Raw genomic sequence first — 19,632 nt, 5'->3', positions numbered from 1 at the left:
TCCCAGCCTATCATATGAGTTGGTTTTATAAATGGGGAAAGGAGGGACCTGGTGTTTGTTTTGGGTCGTTACATGAATCTCATTCCCTCTGGAAGCCCCCTGGGATCTAGCAAGAGGAGCTGTTTTATGGTTGGGTTTTGCTTGTGAATCCCTGAGCTAATTAAGTCATTCAGTCAGTCCCTCTGGCAGCAGCCAGGAGCAGCATGGCTCAGGGATAAATGCTTTGTGGCACCTGGGGAAAAAAGCCCAACAGCCCCAAAACAAAGAAAATAACGCCACCCCAAAAATCCCCAAAACCAAAAAAAAAAAAAAAAACCCACCAAACAAAATCCCCAAACAAATCATTTCAGTAGTGCCTCTGAGCCCATCTCTAGTGTTTTGGCTACATGACTCAGAGATTGGGTTTTCCCTGCCTAGGATGTGGCCCTGGATGACCCACCATGTCCCAGGACACCCCTGGCACCTGCCAGCAGGAGCCAGCAGCATGTCCCAGGTGATGCAGCCACAGCACTTATCTCTGAGATGTGCCAGAGCCCCTGGGACTGCACTGGAGCCTCCTGACCTCAGCCCTCCAGTGCAGCTCCCTGTGGTCCCACTGCTGCTGCCAGAAGTGTTGGGCCAGGATCTCCCACATCCTTGGGATCTGCATACAGGATAGTTCCTGGCCAATTCCTGGATCTGTGGGGATCCTTCAAGAACCAACAAGTGACTGGAGTGGCTGCTATGTTCCTCCTGACCATGGCGTGGATGGGCTGTGGGAGGGATGCCCCCACTGTGGGGACAGCTTGATCAGCCATCTTCAAGGAGCACTGTGACACCCTAGCCTGTACCCAAGGCATCATGCTGCTGGCTGCAGCCATGGGAAATCAATAGCTGGAGGAACCTTCATCCCTAGAAATCTGCTTCCATCCCTCTCTGGAACCCAGCCCCTTGTCCCCTCCTCGCTGTCAGCAGGGAGCAAGCTGCTCCATGCAATAAAGGGGAAGCAGTGAGACAGAGGTTTAGCCCATGAGCTGCTGTTGGACAGCAAAGCCACAACCAGTGGTGCCCACAGGCGGGCATCTGGCATGGACACAGTGACAGAAGGGGCTGTGGGCATCGTCACACTAGCCCAGGTTGTAGACACAGGCTGTCACCTCCCAGGGGGTGTTGCTCTGCTGATGCACCCCGCTCCGTGACTTCTCCCTGCCATTTTGAGCAGAGGAAACCACCACTGAGAGACAGTTTCCTCCCAGCCTCTCTCTAAACAGCGGCGTGGCCATCGCCCATGAGAACCCACCTGCACCCCTCTGGGAGAGGATCCAAGCAGAGAGGACTCCCATGGGGCTGGCACAGTGCCTGGCAGCTGCCTTCCTCTTCCTCCTTCTCCTGGGTGAGTGCCCTGCCCAGTGGCCGGAGCTTTCTTGGAGTGAGTGTTGTGGGGAAAGCAGGGCATAGGGGGCTCAGCCAGTGCTGCTCTGGCTCAGGTGCCATGGGAAGAGGTGCATCAGCATGTGCTCCTTTTGCACTGTGTTTTCACTCCAAAACGAGACCCCGAGCCCTAAGAGGGTTTCAGTGAGGGGACATGCACGTCCCCGTTGAGTGGCTGATTGCAGTGTGGAGGGTGTTACCTCGCTCCCTCTCCCATTGGGAGGGAATTTCTGGAGGTTTCCTAGGCAGCCCTGTCACCGGCTCTCTTCCCTAGCCACCACAGTTGTTTTTTAACTCAGGACCATGTCCTGTGGGCATTCTGCTTGGTGTGCATGCTGAGCTCCAGACAGAGCGAATGTCACTGCTGGGAGCTGTATGGAAGAGGAGAGTCTGTGGGTGGCAATCCCCAGACCCTCTGCAAGCAGAAACGGAGGGAGCTCTTGATGCTTCCTTGTGCCCCCTGCCTTCAGAGGAGAGTTCTTTCTGACCCCCTCTCCTGTGCCCTCCTCCATTTCTGTCTATGGAGCATCTCTGCAGCATCCAGCCTGCTGCTGACCCCCACTGTCCCGTGTCCCTCAGCTTCTGTGTTGCCATCTCCTCCTCTGGCAGCGATCAGCTCTGCACCCCTGCTCCCTGTCCCCCACGCTTTGTGAGCCTGGCCCTCTTCATTTTAACACACCACAAGCTTCCTCCAGTGCTCTCAGCCTGGTTGCTGCTTCCCCTGCAACGCTGCCTGAGAGAGGCTCTTCAGGCACAAACGGGCTCGGCAGCCCTCTGGCCTCAATGCTCTGGGCTCTGTCGTGTGACCCCCAGTGTGACAGGAGACAAGAAAGTTCAGGGCTCTGTTGTCACAGGGCTTGTTCTTGTAACTGCCCCCTGCAAACGCCGTGTGTGCCGGCAGGTCTGACCAGTGCCCAGCGGCTGGTGACAGTCCAGGAGGGCCCTCTCTACCGCACGGAGGGCTCCCACATCACGCTGTGGTGCAAGGTGAGCGGCTACCAGGGCCCGGCGGAGCAGAACTTCCAGTGGTCCATCTACCTGCCCTCGGCCCCCGAGCGAGAGGTGCAGATCGTCAGCACCGTGGACCCCTCGTTCCCCTACGCCATCTACACGCAGCGCGTGCGCGGCCGCGGCATCTTCGTGGAGCGGCTGCAGGGGGACGCCGTGCTGCTGCACATCACCGAGCTGCAGGAGCGCGACGCCGGCCAGTACGAGTGCCACACGCCCAACACCGACGAGAGGTACTTCGGCAGCTACAGCGCCAAGACCAACCTCACAGGTGGGTCCTGAGTGGGAGCTCTGCTCCCAGTGGGACAGGTCGCTGCTGTCCCCACAGGGACATCTCATCTGTCAGAGGGACACTGGGGAAAGGGATGGTGAGTGGGCTGAGGTAGGTGTGTCAAGATATCCATCACCTTGCATGTTCTCTGGTTTGAGGAATGCTTGAAGGAGCTGGGGCTGTTTAGCCTGGAGAAGAGAAGGCTTAGAGGTGACCTTATTGCTTTCTACAACTTCCTTCCCCCTAGACAGGTGGGGGTCGGTTCTCTGGGCTTTAGCTGCTCACAGTGACCCCAAGATACATTAGAAAGTCTCTTTTCCCAGCCTGGCGGTCAAAGGAGTCAGAACTCTTCAGTTCTTGATCTCAAGGTTGTTTATTGTTTCTTATCTATAAAATTCTTTCTCCTGGCCTGCCGAGGTCCGCTCAGCAGAACAGACAGAGGCACTCTGCCTGCCCCGGGATGGTGTTATCTTTTTATACTAAAAACTACATGTTCAATATTTACAATTACTTTTCAATACCTATCACCTATGTTAGACAGTGAACTTCTACTCTAAACCAATCTAAAAATGCCAAGATAGAGGCCAAGAAAAAGAAGGAGAAAGGCTGGACATGCCCAGATTCCTCCATCTTGCCCCCCCGAACCTCTAAGCCTCCTCTTCTCCCATTCTAAAAACCCCAAAAAATCTATTTTCCACCCTGTGACAAACTAGTTATTATTCTACTTATACTTTTGTGGCTTGCAGATCTTCATATAAGGTTGGTAACTTTTTCCATGGGTCATAATCCAAGTCACTGGTGTCTTGAGTTCTGTGCCAGGCTCTCTGAGCCCCCTGGCAGGAGTCCTGGCAATCCAGGACAGTTGGTCTCTTCCACTGGGCAGCAACTGACAGAACAAGAGGACACAGTCTCAAGCTACGTCAGTGAAGGTATAGATTGGATATTAGGAAGAAATTTTTTCACTGAAAGAATAATAAAGTACTGGAATGCAATAAAGCACTTGGTGCTGTAGTCTAGTTGAGGTGTTAGGGCATAGTTTGGACTCCATCTTAGAGGTCTCTTCCAACCTCATTATTCTGTGATTCCGTGGATATTTCCTCCCAGCCAGAGCAAGGGGAGGAAAAGGAAGCCTCTGCTCTCCCGTGGCGTGACTTCAGCTCCTGACACAGACACAGTGTGTTGCAGCTGAGCACTTAGGAAGGCAGAGGAATTCCCAGGCTCTGTGGGTGTGGGAATTGACCCAAGTGGGATCCCCACAGATGGAGGGAGGTAGCAGCTCCTGCAGACCATGGAGAGGGAAGGCAGTGGGGTGGAGGTACAGAGGGAAAGGCCCAGCTGTGAGCCCACTGAGTCTACATGGTGATACGGTGCTTCCACTTGGTGTTCAGCCCTGTTTTCTCCTTTATCTTGGTGCTACACCAGTCTACTGGTGATAGATCTCACCATTTGAGATAGTGAGGGGATGGGCTCTAATCTCCTTGGGATTGCCTAATTAATACTGACTATAGTTTGACTGGCGAGGATACTGTAAAGAGATTCACTGTTTTTCTTGTTTGCTGAGGTTTTAGTCACTTCACACCTCAACCCAAGCTGATGTAAGCCTTGTCAGCCAGCTACAGAAGATTTTTCTCCTGTGCTGTCAGGTCCCTTAGGCCCTGGTTGCAGGTTCTTGGGAGTTGTCCTATGCAGGGACAGGAGCTGGACTCAGTGATTCTTGTGGGTCCCTTTCAACTCAGGATATTCTGTAATTCTGTGTTTCTCCCCATGCTCAGTGATTCCAGACACACTCTCGGCTTCCATGGCACCCCAGGCCCTCAGTCACATGGAAGGGGATGTGGTGGAGCTGACCTGTGAGGTGTCCAAGGCCACTGCCCAGCACACCCATCTCTCCGTTGGCTGGTACCTTCTTCAGGGAGCAGGAGAGCAGCCTGCCAAGGAGATCCTCACCCTCTCCAAGGACTTCATCCTGAAGCCAGGGCCCTCTTATGAGCAGAGGTTCCTGGAGGGGGATGTGCAGCTGAACAAGGTTGGGAACACCACGTACAAGCTCGTCATCAGGGGAGTGAAGCCATCTGAGCAGGGGCAGCTGTACTGCGAGGCAGCCGAGTGGATTGAGGATCCTGACAAGACATGGAAGGACATCTCCCGCCACCAAACTCAGAGGACTTGGCTGGCAGTGTTGAGCCGGGGTAAGGCCTTTGCAAACTCAGACTCACCTGTTGGCTCCAGCTCCCCTGTGCATTCCAGGCTCTACAGCAGCAGAATTCAGTGCCCCTTCACCTGCCTGTGCCACAGCCCAGGGACACACTGTGGGTCTGGCTGGGCACTGAGGGGCTGAGCTGGGCTGGGCTCAGGGCCATGGCAGCCCTGGCTCAGGAGCTGCTCAGACACAGTGGGTCTGGCCGGGCACTGAGGGGCTGGGTTGGGCTGGGCTGAGCTCAGGGCCATGGCAGCCCTGGCTCAGGAGCTGATGGTGCTTTGGCTGCTCGTGCAGCCGAATCCCCGATGCCAGCAGCAAGGCCACAGCCTCACAGACCTGTGTGAGGTGTTAGCAGAGGGCACAGCGTGTGCCCACAGCGGCCTGGATGGATCCTTGGCAGTGCTAACTCCAGAGTGTGGAAACAGGGTTGTTACACTGCCTCAAGGCTCTTGTGGCCTTGAAGTCAGCTGCTTGTCACTGTGCCTCAGCACAGGGACCCAGGGATGGGCTGTGTGTGCTGCACAGCTCTTGTTGGGGGTGGTTTCCCTGTCCCTGCTGCCACCAGCTTGTTTCCAGAGCAACTGGGGCTGCTGTTTGTCAGGCCTTTCCTCTGAGCCCCCTGTCTGCCATCCCTCCTGCCACAGCCTCTCTGGCTGTGCTCCTCACCCTGCCCTTCCCACAGATGTGTGTGAGTAGCTGTGCCCAGGGGAAGGGAGAATCTCTCTCTCTCTCACCAGTCAGCTTTAGCTCAAAGCTGCCAAGACAAGGCTGTGGCTAGTGGGTGTCCTTTAACACAGGGAGCAGTAAAATGGATCAGTCTCCCACTGAAGCCCTGCCTGTGGGGGTGCTGTACCCTGTCCCCGCTGCTCAGGGCGGGTGGAGGAGGCCTCAGAGCAGAGCTGGGGCAGCGAGGGGAACTGGTGTCCCGTGGGAGGGCGGTGAGTCAGAGCAGGAAACCAGAGACACAGACGGGTGAGAACTCAGCACTCCGAACGTGGCTCAGGGCAGCAAGGTGCCAGGAGGAGGGGGAGGGAACTGTGCTCTCTGGTCACTTTGTTTCCTGAAACCTGTCTGAGTGGCTAAGCTTTATTCCCCTCACTGTGCACTGTTTGCAGCAAAGGCTTTCCCAGCCTGCAATGGCAGTCAGTGCACTCCTGTGCATCCTGTTGTTGACAGGGGCTTGGCATGACTGGCAGTGTGAGGATTCAGGCATCAGTGCCATGGGATTGTTTAGAAACCCTGTCAGAGTTTGGTATTTGTCCTGTGGTGTTAAAGGTAGAAGGGAGGTGATGGTGGTGAGAGGACATTGTGGTGGCAGCGTTGGTGCTCCTGGTATTGCCATGGTGGGACAGCAGTGGGTGTGCAAGCCCTCCATCAAATTTGCAGGGCTGGTTTTTTCCTCCAGCACCCAGTGGGGGACCCCAGGGCTGAGCACCCCATCACTCTGAGAGCCATCAGCCACTGTGACCATGGCTAGCTGCTCCAGGGGCTTCTATAAACTCTGCAGCAAATATTTAGGAATGCCAAACATATCTGCAGCAGCTGGGATTCCTGTTCCCAAACTGTTTATGAAACAGTGTTTGAATTCACAGGGTGCTGTGCTTTAGGTAAATTATTTGAGCCCTTCCAGTTGTGGTCTGGGAGCTGCTCTGGTTTCCTTCCAAACTAGAGCACATAACCCTTCCCTTGTTTTGAGACTCGGGGGGCACCACAGTGACCCAGGGACACAGTGGTGTGAGCCAGGGAATGGGGGCTCTGTCCTTCCTCCAGGTTTTTGGCCATCCCAGTGCTTTGTGGGGCCATGGCTCAGGGTTTTGGGGTACACAGTACACAGTGGGTCTCCTGCTTGCAGCCACTGTGCAGCCAGGCTGATGCCAGGAACCAGGGGCCTTGAATGCCCAGTGAGGAAGGTGAATGCTGTCATAGCACCCAGAGATGGGGTCCCTACCTCAGACACAGCTGACTGACTGCCCCAGAGGGTCTGCCAAGGGGAAGATGGCTTTAGGTTTCCCCTGTCACTGCCTTCTTTGCTCAGCACTTCCTGCTAATTGGTGTGGGGAGCAGGATCCACCTTCTCTTCCTTCCTTCCTGCCTGATGTGACAAGTCTTGGCATTTCTGCTTTCTGTAGGAACTTAACCCAAATCCTCTCCAGCTTGGACAGCACCTCTTGCCCACAGCCCACAGCAGCCTCTGGGGGTTTCAGCATGCAGGAAGAGCCACAGTAGATTCAGACAAGCCCCTTCATGCACCTTTTCCTATCACAAGCAGGGTTAAAACCACCACTGTGATAAAAGCCCTTTGTGCCCCTTTCTGGCTTACAGGACAGGTGTTCCATGAGGTAAAGCAGCTCCAGGAGGTGAGGCAGAGCAGCACCTGCAAAAGCTGATGCCTCTGAGTTAGGGCAGGGCCCAGTTCCAATGCCTGAGCTGGGCAGGGGCAGGCTGTGGCCCAAGGCTGTCCCAGTGAGTGCTCTGTTGGGTTTATCTGCTCTTACAGGGGGAGCTCAGCTCCCCAGGGCTCTGGCTCTTCCTCCACCTGCAACTGCTGCTGAGTGTCCACAGCTGGCAACTCTCTCCCCAGGGTCAAGCTTTCCATCCTGACCACTTTTCTTATGAAAAAACCCCACATTTTAACAGAGAATTCCCTCCTGCTGCCCTCTGCACGGCCCCTGGTGCTGCCAGGCAGGAGGGCAGCACGGGCAGGGCCACCCACCACCCTCCTTGTTTCTGGCTGCCCACAGGCACAGAGCTCTCCGTGGACCTCACTGCCACTGAACCCTCCCTTTCTGAAGGGGACACCTTGCAGCTCAGCTGTGTGCTGGAAGCCCCAAAGAGCAGCAGCTTCAAGGTGCTCTGGCTCCTCAATGGCATGGAAGTGGCCAGGGTTGATCCCCACGGGGTGTTGACCTGGGAGGAAGAATACGAGGAGAGAGCCAGGCTGGGGCAGCTGCGAGCAGTCAAGCCCAGCAACACAGTTTATGTTTTCACCATCTCTGAGGTGGGGCTGCAGGACAAGGGCACCTACCAGTGCTCTGTGTCAGAAATGAAGACTCCTGGAGACTTGCAGAGCATCCAGACCGTTGTGTCATCAGGCATCCAAGTGGATGTGAAGCCAGCAGGTTAGTAAATCCTCACAGCTGCTCTGCTGGGTGAAGTCTGCAGGATCCTTGGCTGGGAAATGCTTCAGGTCTGGCCTCATCTTGACAAGGGCAGCAAGGGTGCAAATATGCCTGGGTTTTTGATAGATAATGGGAAAAGCATTTGCTTTAGCCCATATTAGCATGGCAGACACAGTAGCTGTCAACAAAGTGTAAATCTTTAGTCCAGTCTCTGCACAGTAAATTTTGGGGCAAATAGGTAGAATTCTGAGGAGTCTGGGTCCTCCTGTATCTGAAAATTGTGAGCAACATCTGCTGCTACTCCTGAAAATGACAGGAAAACCCAGGAGAACAGGCACATCTGGGGAGGGGGATCATTGTCCTTTCCATCAGGGTACTCTCACTGTTTTGGATGGATGATTTGTGAGAAACCACTCTAAGGAAAGTGTGTAGGAGGCTCTTAGTTTCCTTGTCATAGCTAGATAATGGTTATTCTGATGTAGCAGTGGCTGCCTGCTGGGACTCTGTTTCTTAACTCATTCTTTAGGTATCCATGTCCCAAGAAAGACATAAAACAGAAAGGAAAAAAAAGCAAAACAAAACAAAAACAGAAAACAAACAAACAAACCAACCCCAAAACCAAAAAGCTGAAACCACAAAGCTTTCTCCAAATTTATATGAAAAGGCTGGTTGAAAATTTCAGGCAGTTCCCCAATATCACTGGAGGTGTATTGGGGACAGCTAAAGGTGATACAGAAACTCCATCATCACAAGGCATGAAAAGACTCCTTATTATTAGAAATCTCCAGTTCTTATAGAAACAATGGTGGACTTAAGACCTGATTGGCCTTTAGGAATCTTCTCTCACAGAGTTGGTGAACTGTGAATGGCACATTCTGGAGAGCCATATCTATAAACAACAGTTACAGAAAGAGAGATATTAATTGCTTGAATGATTTCGTCTAAGTTTCTCACCACTTCTTACAGCTTCCCAGGATTTTCCTGGGAGAACCCTGTCTCTCTCTGCTCAGAGGACATGTAATTACTACACCCCAACTCCTTTTCCAAAATCAAGCTTTGTCTGGTCTTTACATGTAACGCTAGAGTATCTCTGGCATTTCCTAAGGAGCGCAGCATCCCAACATGGTCACTGTCCTTTGCAGAGAGCCACCTGCGCCTGTCTGTGTCCACCAGCACCCCACGGGTGACAGCGGGAGACCCCCTCACGCTGCACTGCGAGGTGCAGGGAGCCACGGGCCCCGTGTCCCTGCGCTGGTGGCACCTGTCCCCGCAGCAGCCGGGGCACAGGGAGCTGGTGGCTGCCATGGAGCGGGACGGCGCCCTGAGCCTGGGCAGCGCCTACCGGGACAGCGGGGCTCGGGGCAGCCTCAGGCTGCAGAAGGAGAGCTCTGGCACCTTCACCCTGGTGATCCCCAGCACACTGGACGAGGATGATGGCGGGCAGTACCGCTGTGAAGCCACACAGTGGGCCCGAGGCCGGAACTGGACAGGCAAGGGAGAGGCAGCGGTGACGGTCACCTCTATGGGTGAGTTTGGCCATTTCTGGGTTTGAGAAGTGGGTGGATCTCTTTTTCCCAGCCCAGCAGTTGAATGAGGAGTCAGGATTCTTCTATTCTCATTCTCAAGGTTGTTTATTGTTTCTTATCTCTAACATTCATTCTCCAACCCACTGAGGTCTGTCTGGCAGGTTGGGTTGAAGCACACTGGCTGCCCTCACAGTTGGATGGTGTTCTCATCCAACTCACCTTCTCATCCAACTCATCTCTGCAGCCACAACAGCCCTGTTCTCCACAATACCAGCAGTTTCACTTCTAACTCTACTAGTTCTCTTCTTCCTAACTATCCTAGAGGTAGCAGTAGTGATAATCCAAGCCTGTGTCTTCATGCTCCTACTGAGCTCTACCTACAAGAAAATACCTAACTCTCAAGGGCACACCAAGCACATCTTATCACAGAGTAGACACCAGCCCCTGACCCATCCTAGGAGCAGCTGCTGCTCTCCTAACACCTCAGGACTAACAATATGGTTCCACTACAACTCTCCTCGACTGCTTATTCTGTATTCTTTTATACTAAAAGCTACGTGTACATTATTTACAATAACTTCCCAATGCCTGTCACCTGTTAGACAGTGAGTTTCTATCTTAAACCAATCCAAAAGTGCCGCCATCACCCAGATCATGGAGGCTAGGAAGAAGAAGGAAGGAGCACAGGGTGCACCCAAATTCCTCCATCTTGGGACCCCAAGTCCCCTTTCTAAAAACCTCAAAAATCTATTTTTCACCCCATGATAAACTAACTATTATTCTACTTAAACTCTCTGGACTTGTAATTCTTCATATAAAGGTTGGTAATTGTTTTTGCATGGGTCAAGATCAAAGGCACAGGGGTCTTGGGCTCCGTGCCAAGGTCTCTGAGCCCCTTGGGCAGGGGCTCGAGTCCTCCAGGGCAGCCAGAGGAATTTCCTGGGTTCTGACAGGTGGACACATCAGTGGTATGTAGGCCTGCTGTGCTCTGAGCTCTGCTGCTGCAGGGTGACTCAGGGCTGATCACTTGGCCCTGCAGTGCTTCAGTTTTCTCCATTTCTACCACGATGCCAGAGTCCTCCATGGTGTGTTTTGGGAGAGACCAGTGGGAGACAACAGCTAAAATGCTCGGGGATCTGAGGGGCAGTATCTTTCTCAGCAGGCCTGTCTCCTTAAGCTGGAATACAAAATTTCTGTTCTAGCAGTATAATTACTTGCAGTAATTAAGTTCCACAAAGCTACTTGCTGAGTTGTCTGGGGGAATTGATCAGAGATACACCCCTGGTGCTGGCCTCTGATTGCTTTTCCTGCCCTCTCCTCTGAGTGCAGAGCTGCTCATCTCCGCAGTGTGCAGTGACCGTGGCCTTCCTTCTTGGGAAGGGAAGGGAAGGGAAGGGAAGGGAAGGGAAGGGAAGGGAAGGGAAGGGAAGGGAAGGGAAGGGAAGGGAAGGGAAGGGAAGGGAAGGGAAGGGTGGCGGTGGGGTGGCACAGAGCGGGACTTGTGTCCCCATGCCAAGGGTAGGATTCGTGTCCCCATGCTAAGGGTAGGATTTGTGTCCCCATGCCAAGGGTAGGATTTGTGTCCCCATGCCAAGGGCTCTCTCCTCCCGGGCAGGTCTGGGTCTGCAGGCCACGCTGAGAAGCCGAATGGCCACGGTCCCTTACGGGCAGAGTTTTGAGCTCTTCTGCCAGGTGTCTGCCGGCTACGCCCTGCAGGAGGTGCCGGTGTCTGTGCGGTGGCGTTTCCAGCCCAGCCCGCCCGCGGGTCCCTTACAGGAGCTGCTCCAGGTCCTTGCCAATGGCACTGTGCTCTGGGGGGCAGCACAGCCACGCTTCCAGGGGAAAGCCCAGCTGGCCAACACTGACAGCTCCTTCAGGCTGCACATCCACAGCGCCTTGCCTGCCAACGAGGGGATGTACCAGTGTGAGGTGGAGGTCTGGAGGAGGAACGTCCTGCCCCTGGGGCAGCCAGCAGCCAGCAGCAGCTCCAATGCCGTGGGAATAAGAGTGGTGCTGCCAGGTAAGAGGAACCTTCAGCAGAGGTCTCTCCTGCAACTTTAAATCCATCAAATGTCACCGGGGGCAACCAGGGCTGCTGATGGCTGGGGTGTCCCCAGGGCTGCAGGAGATGGTGCTGCCTGTTCTGGTGCTTCCTCAGCACCTGACAAAACCTTGGAGGCAAATTTGGTGCTGGGAAATTATTGCTGGTAAGCAGTATCTATTTGTTGGCAGATTACACCAAGCATATAGGGATCAGCCTTGCCACTAGGATTTTAAGCCCGTTTTCTGGAAAGAAGCAGTGCCCCTCCAAGAAGCCCAGCTGAATGTTTGGGGTGCAAGGTACACCCCACGATGTGGGCTTCTGGGAGGCAGTGGAGAGAAACCAGCCCCTGAAGCTGATGCTGGGATATGCCTGCATTCCCTGATCAGGGTATATTGAAGGTGTGCTGAGAAAGCACCAGGCCTCCCTGCTGGGCTGGGAGCCAGCACTGAGCCTCAGGGAGCCAGGGACTCCGTGGGGAGGCATCTCCTGCCAGGCACAGCTGGGCTGCACAGCCAGGGCCCTGCCCAGGCTTCCCTTTTATGGCCAGCCCTGCAGGCAGGGGCTGCGCTGCCATCCCTCCTGCCAGCATCCCGCTGGGAGCCTCATCCTCTTATGGAAAAGAGATGCTGCGAGCAGACAGACCCCAGCCCCCAAGCCAGCCTGATTGCTGCCACCCCAGCAGCACCACGGTGCCAGCGTGCCCTGCTCACAGCTGGGGCTGCAGGGTTTGTCCTGGCCAAAGCCTCCGAGCTCTGCAGGCAGGCGTGAGAACATAGGCTGCTTTGGATTTTTGCCCTCGTGTCTGTTCTGCCAGCAAAGGAGAGTTCTTGCCTTTTTTTGCCTTTTTTTTTTTTTTTTTTTTTTTTTTTTTCCCTTGCAGTAATTGTTCCTTCCTCTAAAATCCTTGGATTTTCAGAATCACAACCCAGTGAACAACCCAGTGAACTGAAATTATGCATTTTTCATGTATTTTAACTGATGGGTTTGCTGTGGCATAGGCTAATATATTTGCTACCCTGTCTAAGCTCTTTTCTTTGGAGCTCTCTCCTCTTCCACTGTTACTGATTCCTCACCCCTGTGGAGCTGGGATGCTCTGCAGCTACAGCCAGCTGGGGCAGGGTGGCACTGAGGCAAAGGGGTGACAATAATCAGCATCTCTGAGCACCCATCTCTACTGTAAATGGCATTAAGATGAGCAGGTGTAATTGCAGAGCATCTACACAGAGGAGATGGCAGCAGCATGAGACCACAACATTTGGCTCCAAATGTGTTGCAGCTGCTGCTGGAGACTGTGACTCCATAAAAGATGGTGGGAACTGGGAGAGGGTGATGTGCAGTGGGAGTTTCCTGTTGGTTCTAATGCCACCTCTCTTGAAAGGCAGCCTGAGCCAGTGGAGGATATTTGGGAAGGTAGGGAGGTCTGGGGAGGAAGCTGGCTCAGGCAGCAATAGGGTTGAGGGGAAGCTGCAGAAACTGAAGCTGCAAATCATGAAAATCACCAGCCTGCTTCTCCTCATATAAAACCTCATAGCTGGGGCCTGCAGAGATACTGGAGTTCTTGACTTTTTGCTTCAGCACTTTGTTTACTACTTGATGTCAGTTGGTGCTTTAGGAGTTTACATGTTGCTGTGATCTATGGACCGTCTTCAGATGGGAGGGACATCCATGAAGGATTGTAGCAGACAGGGAAGGAGGATAGATCTTTTCCATTTCCAATATCTAAGGTTGGATCTCATAATTAGTGCTCCATGAGCCTCTCAGTGCAGCTGCTTCCCCCACTCTGGAGTGGGCATTTTCACCTTGTGTCCCTCAGGCCAGCAGCCCACATGAGCTGTGTCCCTCTGCCTGCTCCACTGCTCAAGCCAAGAGTCAGCAGGCAAAGTTCACAGGGAAACAGGCAGTGAGGTGCTCAGCTTGGTTAATTAAATTGAAAATGAAAGGGAGAACAGCACCATGGATTTATGTGAGAAAGGAAGAGGCAGGCAGCTCCTCTGCCCTTTTGGTAAATGATCTTTAGCAGCACAGAGAGAGGAGACCTGGAGTTAAAACAAAAGGACTTTGCAGCAAGTGCTCTGCTTCCTCTTGAGGTGATCTCTGAGTGTAACAGCAATTTTCCTCATCAAAATCAAGCACTCAGTGTGTGCCTCCTCTCTGAGATCTAGCAGCTTTTTCTTCTCTGGAACATTCTCTGCCCCAGTGGGTATCAGGCCAGGTCATACTAGCAGCAAGACCCTGCCTGCCCCCTCATCCCCTGGCACTTCATTGACTTGCTGAGGGGTATCCTTGGTGCTGAGCAGATGAAGTTCAGAATTATGTGTCTTATTTTTTCCAGTGTGCTCAGTTCACCTGTCACAGAAACCCAGGATGGTGGAGATTGGCAGGGACCTCTGGAGGTGACCTGGTCCAACTCCCTGTGCAAGCAGGGCCACCTAGAGCAGGCTGCCCAGAACCATCTCCAGATGGCTTCTGAGTATCTCCAGTGTCCCCCTCTGAGCATTTGAGCTTCCACAGAGCCAGCTCTGGGACGGGTGTGCTTTTAAATACTGAAGTTTAAAACATCAGCTTGCATCTAGTTCCCAGGTGTGCTCAAGTCTGTGTGGTTTTCATGGTGGATCTGATGAGCTTGCACAATGTCTTAATTAGGGTGACTGCTGTTCCCTCTCTTCTGCTTTTTGCCCATACCTGTTTCTTCAGAGCAGCAAGTGCACACTGTGAAATGCAGGACAGCACTGTGATCCCTTGGGAACACCCACCTCCCCCTCATCCCAGTGAGTGTTGCTGTGGAAATCCTCATCGCTGAGCTGAGACAATAAGCAGACACTGGGACTTGTGCAAGTGCCTCTGTGGAGCAAACTTTTGGTGAAAATGTGTTTGTCTGGAGAGAAAGGAAGAGTAATGGGGTTAGCAAAGAGAAAAGGATAAGCAGGGAGGTTTTGTTGGCAGATTTCACAGAGGCAGAGGCTCTACAGGGATGTAAAGAGGTATCAGTTGGGATATTTTGCTTTGACCAGTCTCAAGCGAGGCAGTGAAGGGCTCTGAAGTGGATTGCTTGAGTTTTGAGAAGGAATCCTTGAAGGAAGGGGAAATGTGAAAGCTTTTTCCTGCAGTGCCTCCTTACTCCTCAGCCCCTCTGGAAGAAACCACAGCTCCCTCTTGTCCCAAAGCCCTCTCCACAACCTGCTGCCACCACATCCCTTGGGATTGGGAGGGAGAGTGCCCTGCTGAGCCTGTGGCCAAGGGCAGAGGTCTGAAACATTCTGAGGGACCATCTTAATGTGAACTCTGCTGCCTGTCCCCAAACCAGCACCCAGGGGCTGAGCCTTAAGGGAGCTCAGTTGTCCCCAGCCTCTGTGGCAGAGGGTGGCCCTGCTGCTCAGCTCATATGCAAGGAAAGGGCTAAGAATGGAAACTCAGCCTACAGTCCCTTAAAACCCTGATGGTGTCTCCTGCTGAGGAATTTCTCCCTACCTGAGGGTAATACCTGTGTGTATTCCTTCCCCTGACTGCTGAGCATGGAGGGGAGGGTGGAGGGGAAATACAGGTGGCTGGAGGACCTTTAAAGATATGGATTTGCAGCCTTTTCCCTGCTGGAGGAGAGGTTCCAGCAACAGGTGATGTGCTGTGGGAAGAGGTTCCCTCGGAGCAGGAGCAGCACAGACACATCAGGATTTCCCTCTGCCCAGGGCAGAGCTGCAGGCAGCACCCTCCCTCTGCTCTCCTCAGCTGCACAGCACTGAACAATCTCTGGGTGTGATCACAGAGGGTGTGCAGGACTCTGCTGTGTGGTTTTGGATTGATAACCACAGCAAACACCTGAGATGGCAACTTAGTGAAACCCACAGAGGCTCTGTAGTCTCTCTATGATAAAAGACACTTGTTCACAGTCTCCAAAGCTGTGGGCTGCTTTTGTCATGTATGTGTGAGCCTGCTGGTGGGAGCAGTGGTAGACAGACACATTTGCTTCAGACAGAGGCTTTGCCTCCCAGCTCCAGCACAATGGCTGCCTCCATCCCCCTTCCCTGCTCCGTGGTCTCCAAGGCACCTCCTCTGCTACTGTCCTGCCCACTAACACCCAGCTGTGATTCCCTGCTATTGTTTGAACAAGGCTGTGTGGATTTGCTCTTTCCCTCCTCCCTCTGCTCCAGCATCCCCTAATGAGCCTTTTTCCTCTGTGTAGCCTCTTCCTTACTCCTCTTCCAGTGTGTTTCTCTCAGCTTTATTCCCCTCCTTGTCAGTATCCCTGTACTGGCAGCTGCATCTGGCATGACTGTTTTGTTTCTCCATTTTAGGGAGCAAGCTTCAGGTTGATATGAAAGACAGCTCTGTGGAAATTGCCAGTGGTAATGCAGCCATTCAGTGCAGGATTGTGTTTGCCCAGGAAAATTCACAGTTTGCTGTTACCTGGTACCTCCTGCCTCCTCTGGCAGACACAAAACCCCTGCAAATCCTCAGGGCCAACCACAGCAGCGTACTGGAGTACGGGTCTGAATTCAGCTCTCCTGCACAACAGTCCCGCTTCCTGAGCCAGAGGGTGTCCAGCAGCCTATTCCAGCTGCAGATCCTGTCTGCAAACCTGGGGGACCAGGGCAGCTACTACTGTGTGGTGGAGGAATGGCTCTGGCTGGTGGATGGCTGGTACAAGCTGGGAGAGGGAACATCGGGAAGGACCACGCTGAAGCTCAAACTCTCAGGTGAGCAGGTGTTATCCCTTGTGTAGGAGCTGCTGGAGAAGGTTGGATCAACTCATGACAGGCCCCTGCCAGGCCTCTCCTAAGCTGGCAGGGCTTAGGAAAAGCAGCAGCTCCTGTGTTGGATCAGAGGCTTAGGGATGCAGGAGTTGTCAGTGCCTCTCAAAGGGAAATAGGGAATTAGGAAGATTTACCACATCCTCCCAAGCCAACCGAGCTGCTATTTTTGCTACTGGCAGATGTAGTGGAATGCTTCACAACAAAGTGAATTTTGGCCTTTTTCTTTTCCCTCCAACACCTGGTGCACTTGGATGGTTGTGCAACGCTGTGAATAGAGAAGCTGCCCTTACCTGGTGCTGCTGAGCATCCTGAAGGAAAAAGCGTGGTTTTCCTTACCCTGCAGCAAGCACATTGCTGCTAAGGAACAACACTGGAGGTTCAGCTGCTCTCACCTTAATCACTGCACCTCTGGGGTGCATGGTGGGTCTCCCTGACTCAGTTCTTCCCTCTCTCAGCCTCACTCCAGCTCTAAATAAAGTGCATCAGAGAATTCCAGCTTCCTAAACAGCTTTTGGTCCAAAAGATGCCTTTATCACTTATTTGGAGGGGGTAGGAAGCATTACTGCACAGGGGGCAGAGATGATGGGCAGGGTGGGGACACAACACCCCCGGGAGAATGAGTCACAGCAGCAAGGGGCCTGTGGGAGGCCATTCCAATCCCTCACACTTTGCTCCAGAAGGTTCCTGTCAGCCTGTGGGTGCGGGCAGCAGTGTTTTTACAGGCGTACAACACCACAACATCTCTTTCTGCTCTCACTCTCCCCGCACAGAGCGCGAGCTGCAGATGGAGGAAACCAACGGCAGCGTCTCGGCGCGGGAGGGCGAGGAGGCCACGCTGCCCTGCCGGCTGCAGGGAGCCCCCCTGGCCCGCTCTCGGCTCTCAGCCACCTGGTTCCAGGTGCGGGGCGGCGGCCGTGACGGTGCCCTGCTGTCCCTGCGGCGCGATGGCACCGTGCAGTACCCCGAGGGCCGCCGGGCAGCCAGGCTGTTCCTGCGCCGTCCCTCCGCCCGCGACTTCAGCCTGACGCTGAGCAGCGTGGAGAGCGGAGATGCTGGGGCGTATTACTGCCAGCTGCAGCAATGGCAGCAGCAGGGCGAGGGCAAGGACTGGGCTGTGCAGGCCTTGGCACGCTCAGGGCACACCCAGCTCATCGCCATCCCGCCAGGTAACGCTGCTGGGTGCCGGGGGCTGGTCGCCTCCTCTCCACAGAGCCGTGCTGGGGCCAGAGCCTCGATGGTTTGGGGGGAAAATTGTTGGTGTGACTTCTCTGGCAAGTCTGGCTAGGCTGAGGTCTCTCTAAACTGCACTTTGGGGTGAGTGGAGTCGCCTGCTGGGTGCAAAGGTAGTGTCACAGACATGTTTTATGAAAAAGCCTTTCCTTAGGATTTTTCCTCCTGAGAAGCTGAGGTCTCAGGAACAAAATGCAAACATTGATTATCTGCTGCTGTGGAATGCAGCAGGTGCATCTGTGATTGGTCTCATGTGGTTGTTTCTAATTAATGGCCAATCACAGTCCAGCTGTCCAGACTGTCTGGGTCATTCACAAGCCTTTGTTATAATTTTCTATTCTAAGCTAGCCTTCTAAAGAAATCCTTTCTTCAATTCTTGTAGTATAGTTTTAATATAAGATATATATCACAAAATAGGATTCTATTCTGGTAGGAATCCAGAATCACTGGATTCTGCATGCAGATGTTTAAGTAAATAAAAGCAAAGGTTTCAGTCAGGTGCACGAAGCATTTTTAGGAGGGTAATAGGCAGGAGTTGTTGCTGCTTTGAGAAAATAGGAGGCTCAGATGACCCATGTGGAGGAAAAAATATAAACTGTGAGATCAATCATGATGCACCCAGCTGAGAGGATCCGGCACTCGTACTTGCCTTCAGCTCAGGCCATGCCTGAAGCCAGCCTGGGTGCCTGCACGAGTTCTGGCTTCTGCAGCAATTCCCAGAGCTGAGCAGCATGGAAAGAGAGACCCTGCAGAGCCCTCCCCTCTGCCTGCTGCTCCCACAGCCAGGCACAGGCCTGCTCTCATGGCTTTGCACCTACAGCAGAGCTAATCTGGATTTAATTGCACAGAGAGGGACTGACAGCACTTCATCCCCCCTGCTGCTCTGTTGCTGCTCTTATCCATCACAGCTCTCTAGCACGCAGGATTTCTCCTTCATCAGCTCCCTCTAGCTCTTGTTACCCATTACTGGTGGAAAAAACATTGCTAAAATTGCTCAGTAACTGGTAGTAAATTCTCCTCTAATTTTTGAAGAAGTGTTTTTGCCAAGTGGTTTTCACAAAAGGCAAAGTCTTAGCTGGGTGTTTTTTCTTTCTCCCTTTCTTTTTAATTTTTTTTTTTTTGGGTGGCCATGTGTGTGCATGTGTGTTCCTCCAGTGATGCAGGTATCTTTGAAGTACCCAGCAGCCTCCACCTCAGCTGGGGAGCTGTTCTGCAGGAGCTGCCAGGGATGAGGATGGTGCTCAAGCTGCCTGCAGCTCTCTGGGGATGAAATACAATAGCAGATCAGCATAACAAGGGGGGGCAGATGTCTGGGGGGAACAGGCACCTCCTGATATGGTCTCCTTTGCTTTCCTCTTATCCCATCTTGCTCAGGGGTGCAGCCTCTGACAGATTTCTGCCTCATCCCACTGTCAGTGGTGTCAGGCAGGGTGTGTTGCTTTTCCTCACTGAGCCCAGTCTGGAATGGGTGAGAAGAACTGGGCTGTTTCTGTTGGGATGTTTCAGATGAACAAGCCAGGGCCTTATCTGACCTCCCCAGACAAGAAATTGAGGTAAATTACCTGGTTTCTCTCTCCCTTCTCCCCAGGTAGCCTGTATGAATTCTTAAAAATTGGTAGCTGTTGAAGATTGAAGGAAAAGTGTTAAGAAAATAGCACTTAGGAGTGAGAAACTCAAACCAGCTTGGGGCCTCACTTTTTCTTTCTTTTTTCTTTCAGAGTCAACTGTTTTGTCTAGGATCTGCTCATCCCCACCACTGCTGAACTTCATCTTATACTTACCACTGGTTCTGATCCTTCTGCTGGCCCTTGCTGTCTTCTGCTGGTACTGCAAATTCAGGAAAAGCAAGAAAAGCAACATCACTGGATGGATGATGGAACTGGACGGGAATGAAGAGGCCAAGAAAACTGAGCTGGACAGCTGAGGAAGACTGAGTACTTGCAGTGGGGCTTTTTATTGTTTTGTATTGGCTCTTGCAATAAATCCTTGAAATTGTGTGTTTGTTTTTGATATAATGAGGCAGCTTTGGAATTACTAAGCAAATAGGGTTTACATAACAAGTGTTTCTGTCTTTTA

At 53.0% G+C, this 19,632-nt stretch overlaps 1 protein-coding gene across 1 annotated transcript; it reads left to right on the top strand.

Annotated features, from left to right (window-relative positions):
- Window positions 1–810: 810 nt before the first annotated feature.
- CD101 (CD101 molecule) lies at window positions 811–19,553 on the top strand. The gene is made up of 9 exons (XM_063150151.1): window positions 811–1,372; window positions 2,312–2,689; window positions 4,462–4,878; window positions 7,631–8,008; window positions 9,151–9,534; window positions 11,150–11,554; window positions 15,868–16,269; window positions 17,097–17,492; window positions 19,275–19,553. Exons 1-9 carry the CDS (start codon window positions 1,321–1,323, stop codon window positions 19,478–19,480), a joined length of 3,018 nt encoding a protein of 1,005 aa, XP_063006221.1. The 5' UTR covers window positions 811–1,320; the 3' UTR covers window positions 19,481–19,553.
- Window positions 19,554–19,632: the final 79 nt, after the last annotated feature.

Source organism: Melospiza melodia, chromosome 2 (genome assembly GCF_035770615.1).
Source record: "Melospiza melodia melodia isolate bMelMel2 chromosome 2, bMelMel2.pri, whole genome shotgun sequence".
Classification (NCBI taxonomy): Eukaryota; Metazoa; Chordata; class Aves; order Passeriformes; family Passerellidae; genus Melospiza; species Melospiza melodia.
The sequence above is the reverse complement of the archived record's forward strand: the minus strand, read 5'-3'. Positions and strand labels throughout refer to the sequence as shown.

Excerpts from the sequence above, each read along its gene's own strand:
- CD101 (XM_063150151.1), top strand. The coding sequence starts at position 1,321 with ATGGGGCTGGCACAGTGCCTGGCAGCTGCCTTCCTCTTCCTCCTTCTC. Across the intron at positions 2,690-4,461 it reads CGCCAAGACCAACCTCACAG|TGATTCCAGACACACTCTCG; the intron begins GTGGGTCCTGAG and ends CCCCATGCTCAG. Across the intron at positions 16,270-17,096 it reads GCTGAAGCTCAAACTCTCAG|AGCGCGAGCTGCAGATGGAG; the intron begins GTGAGCAGGTGT and ends CTCCCCGCACAG.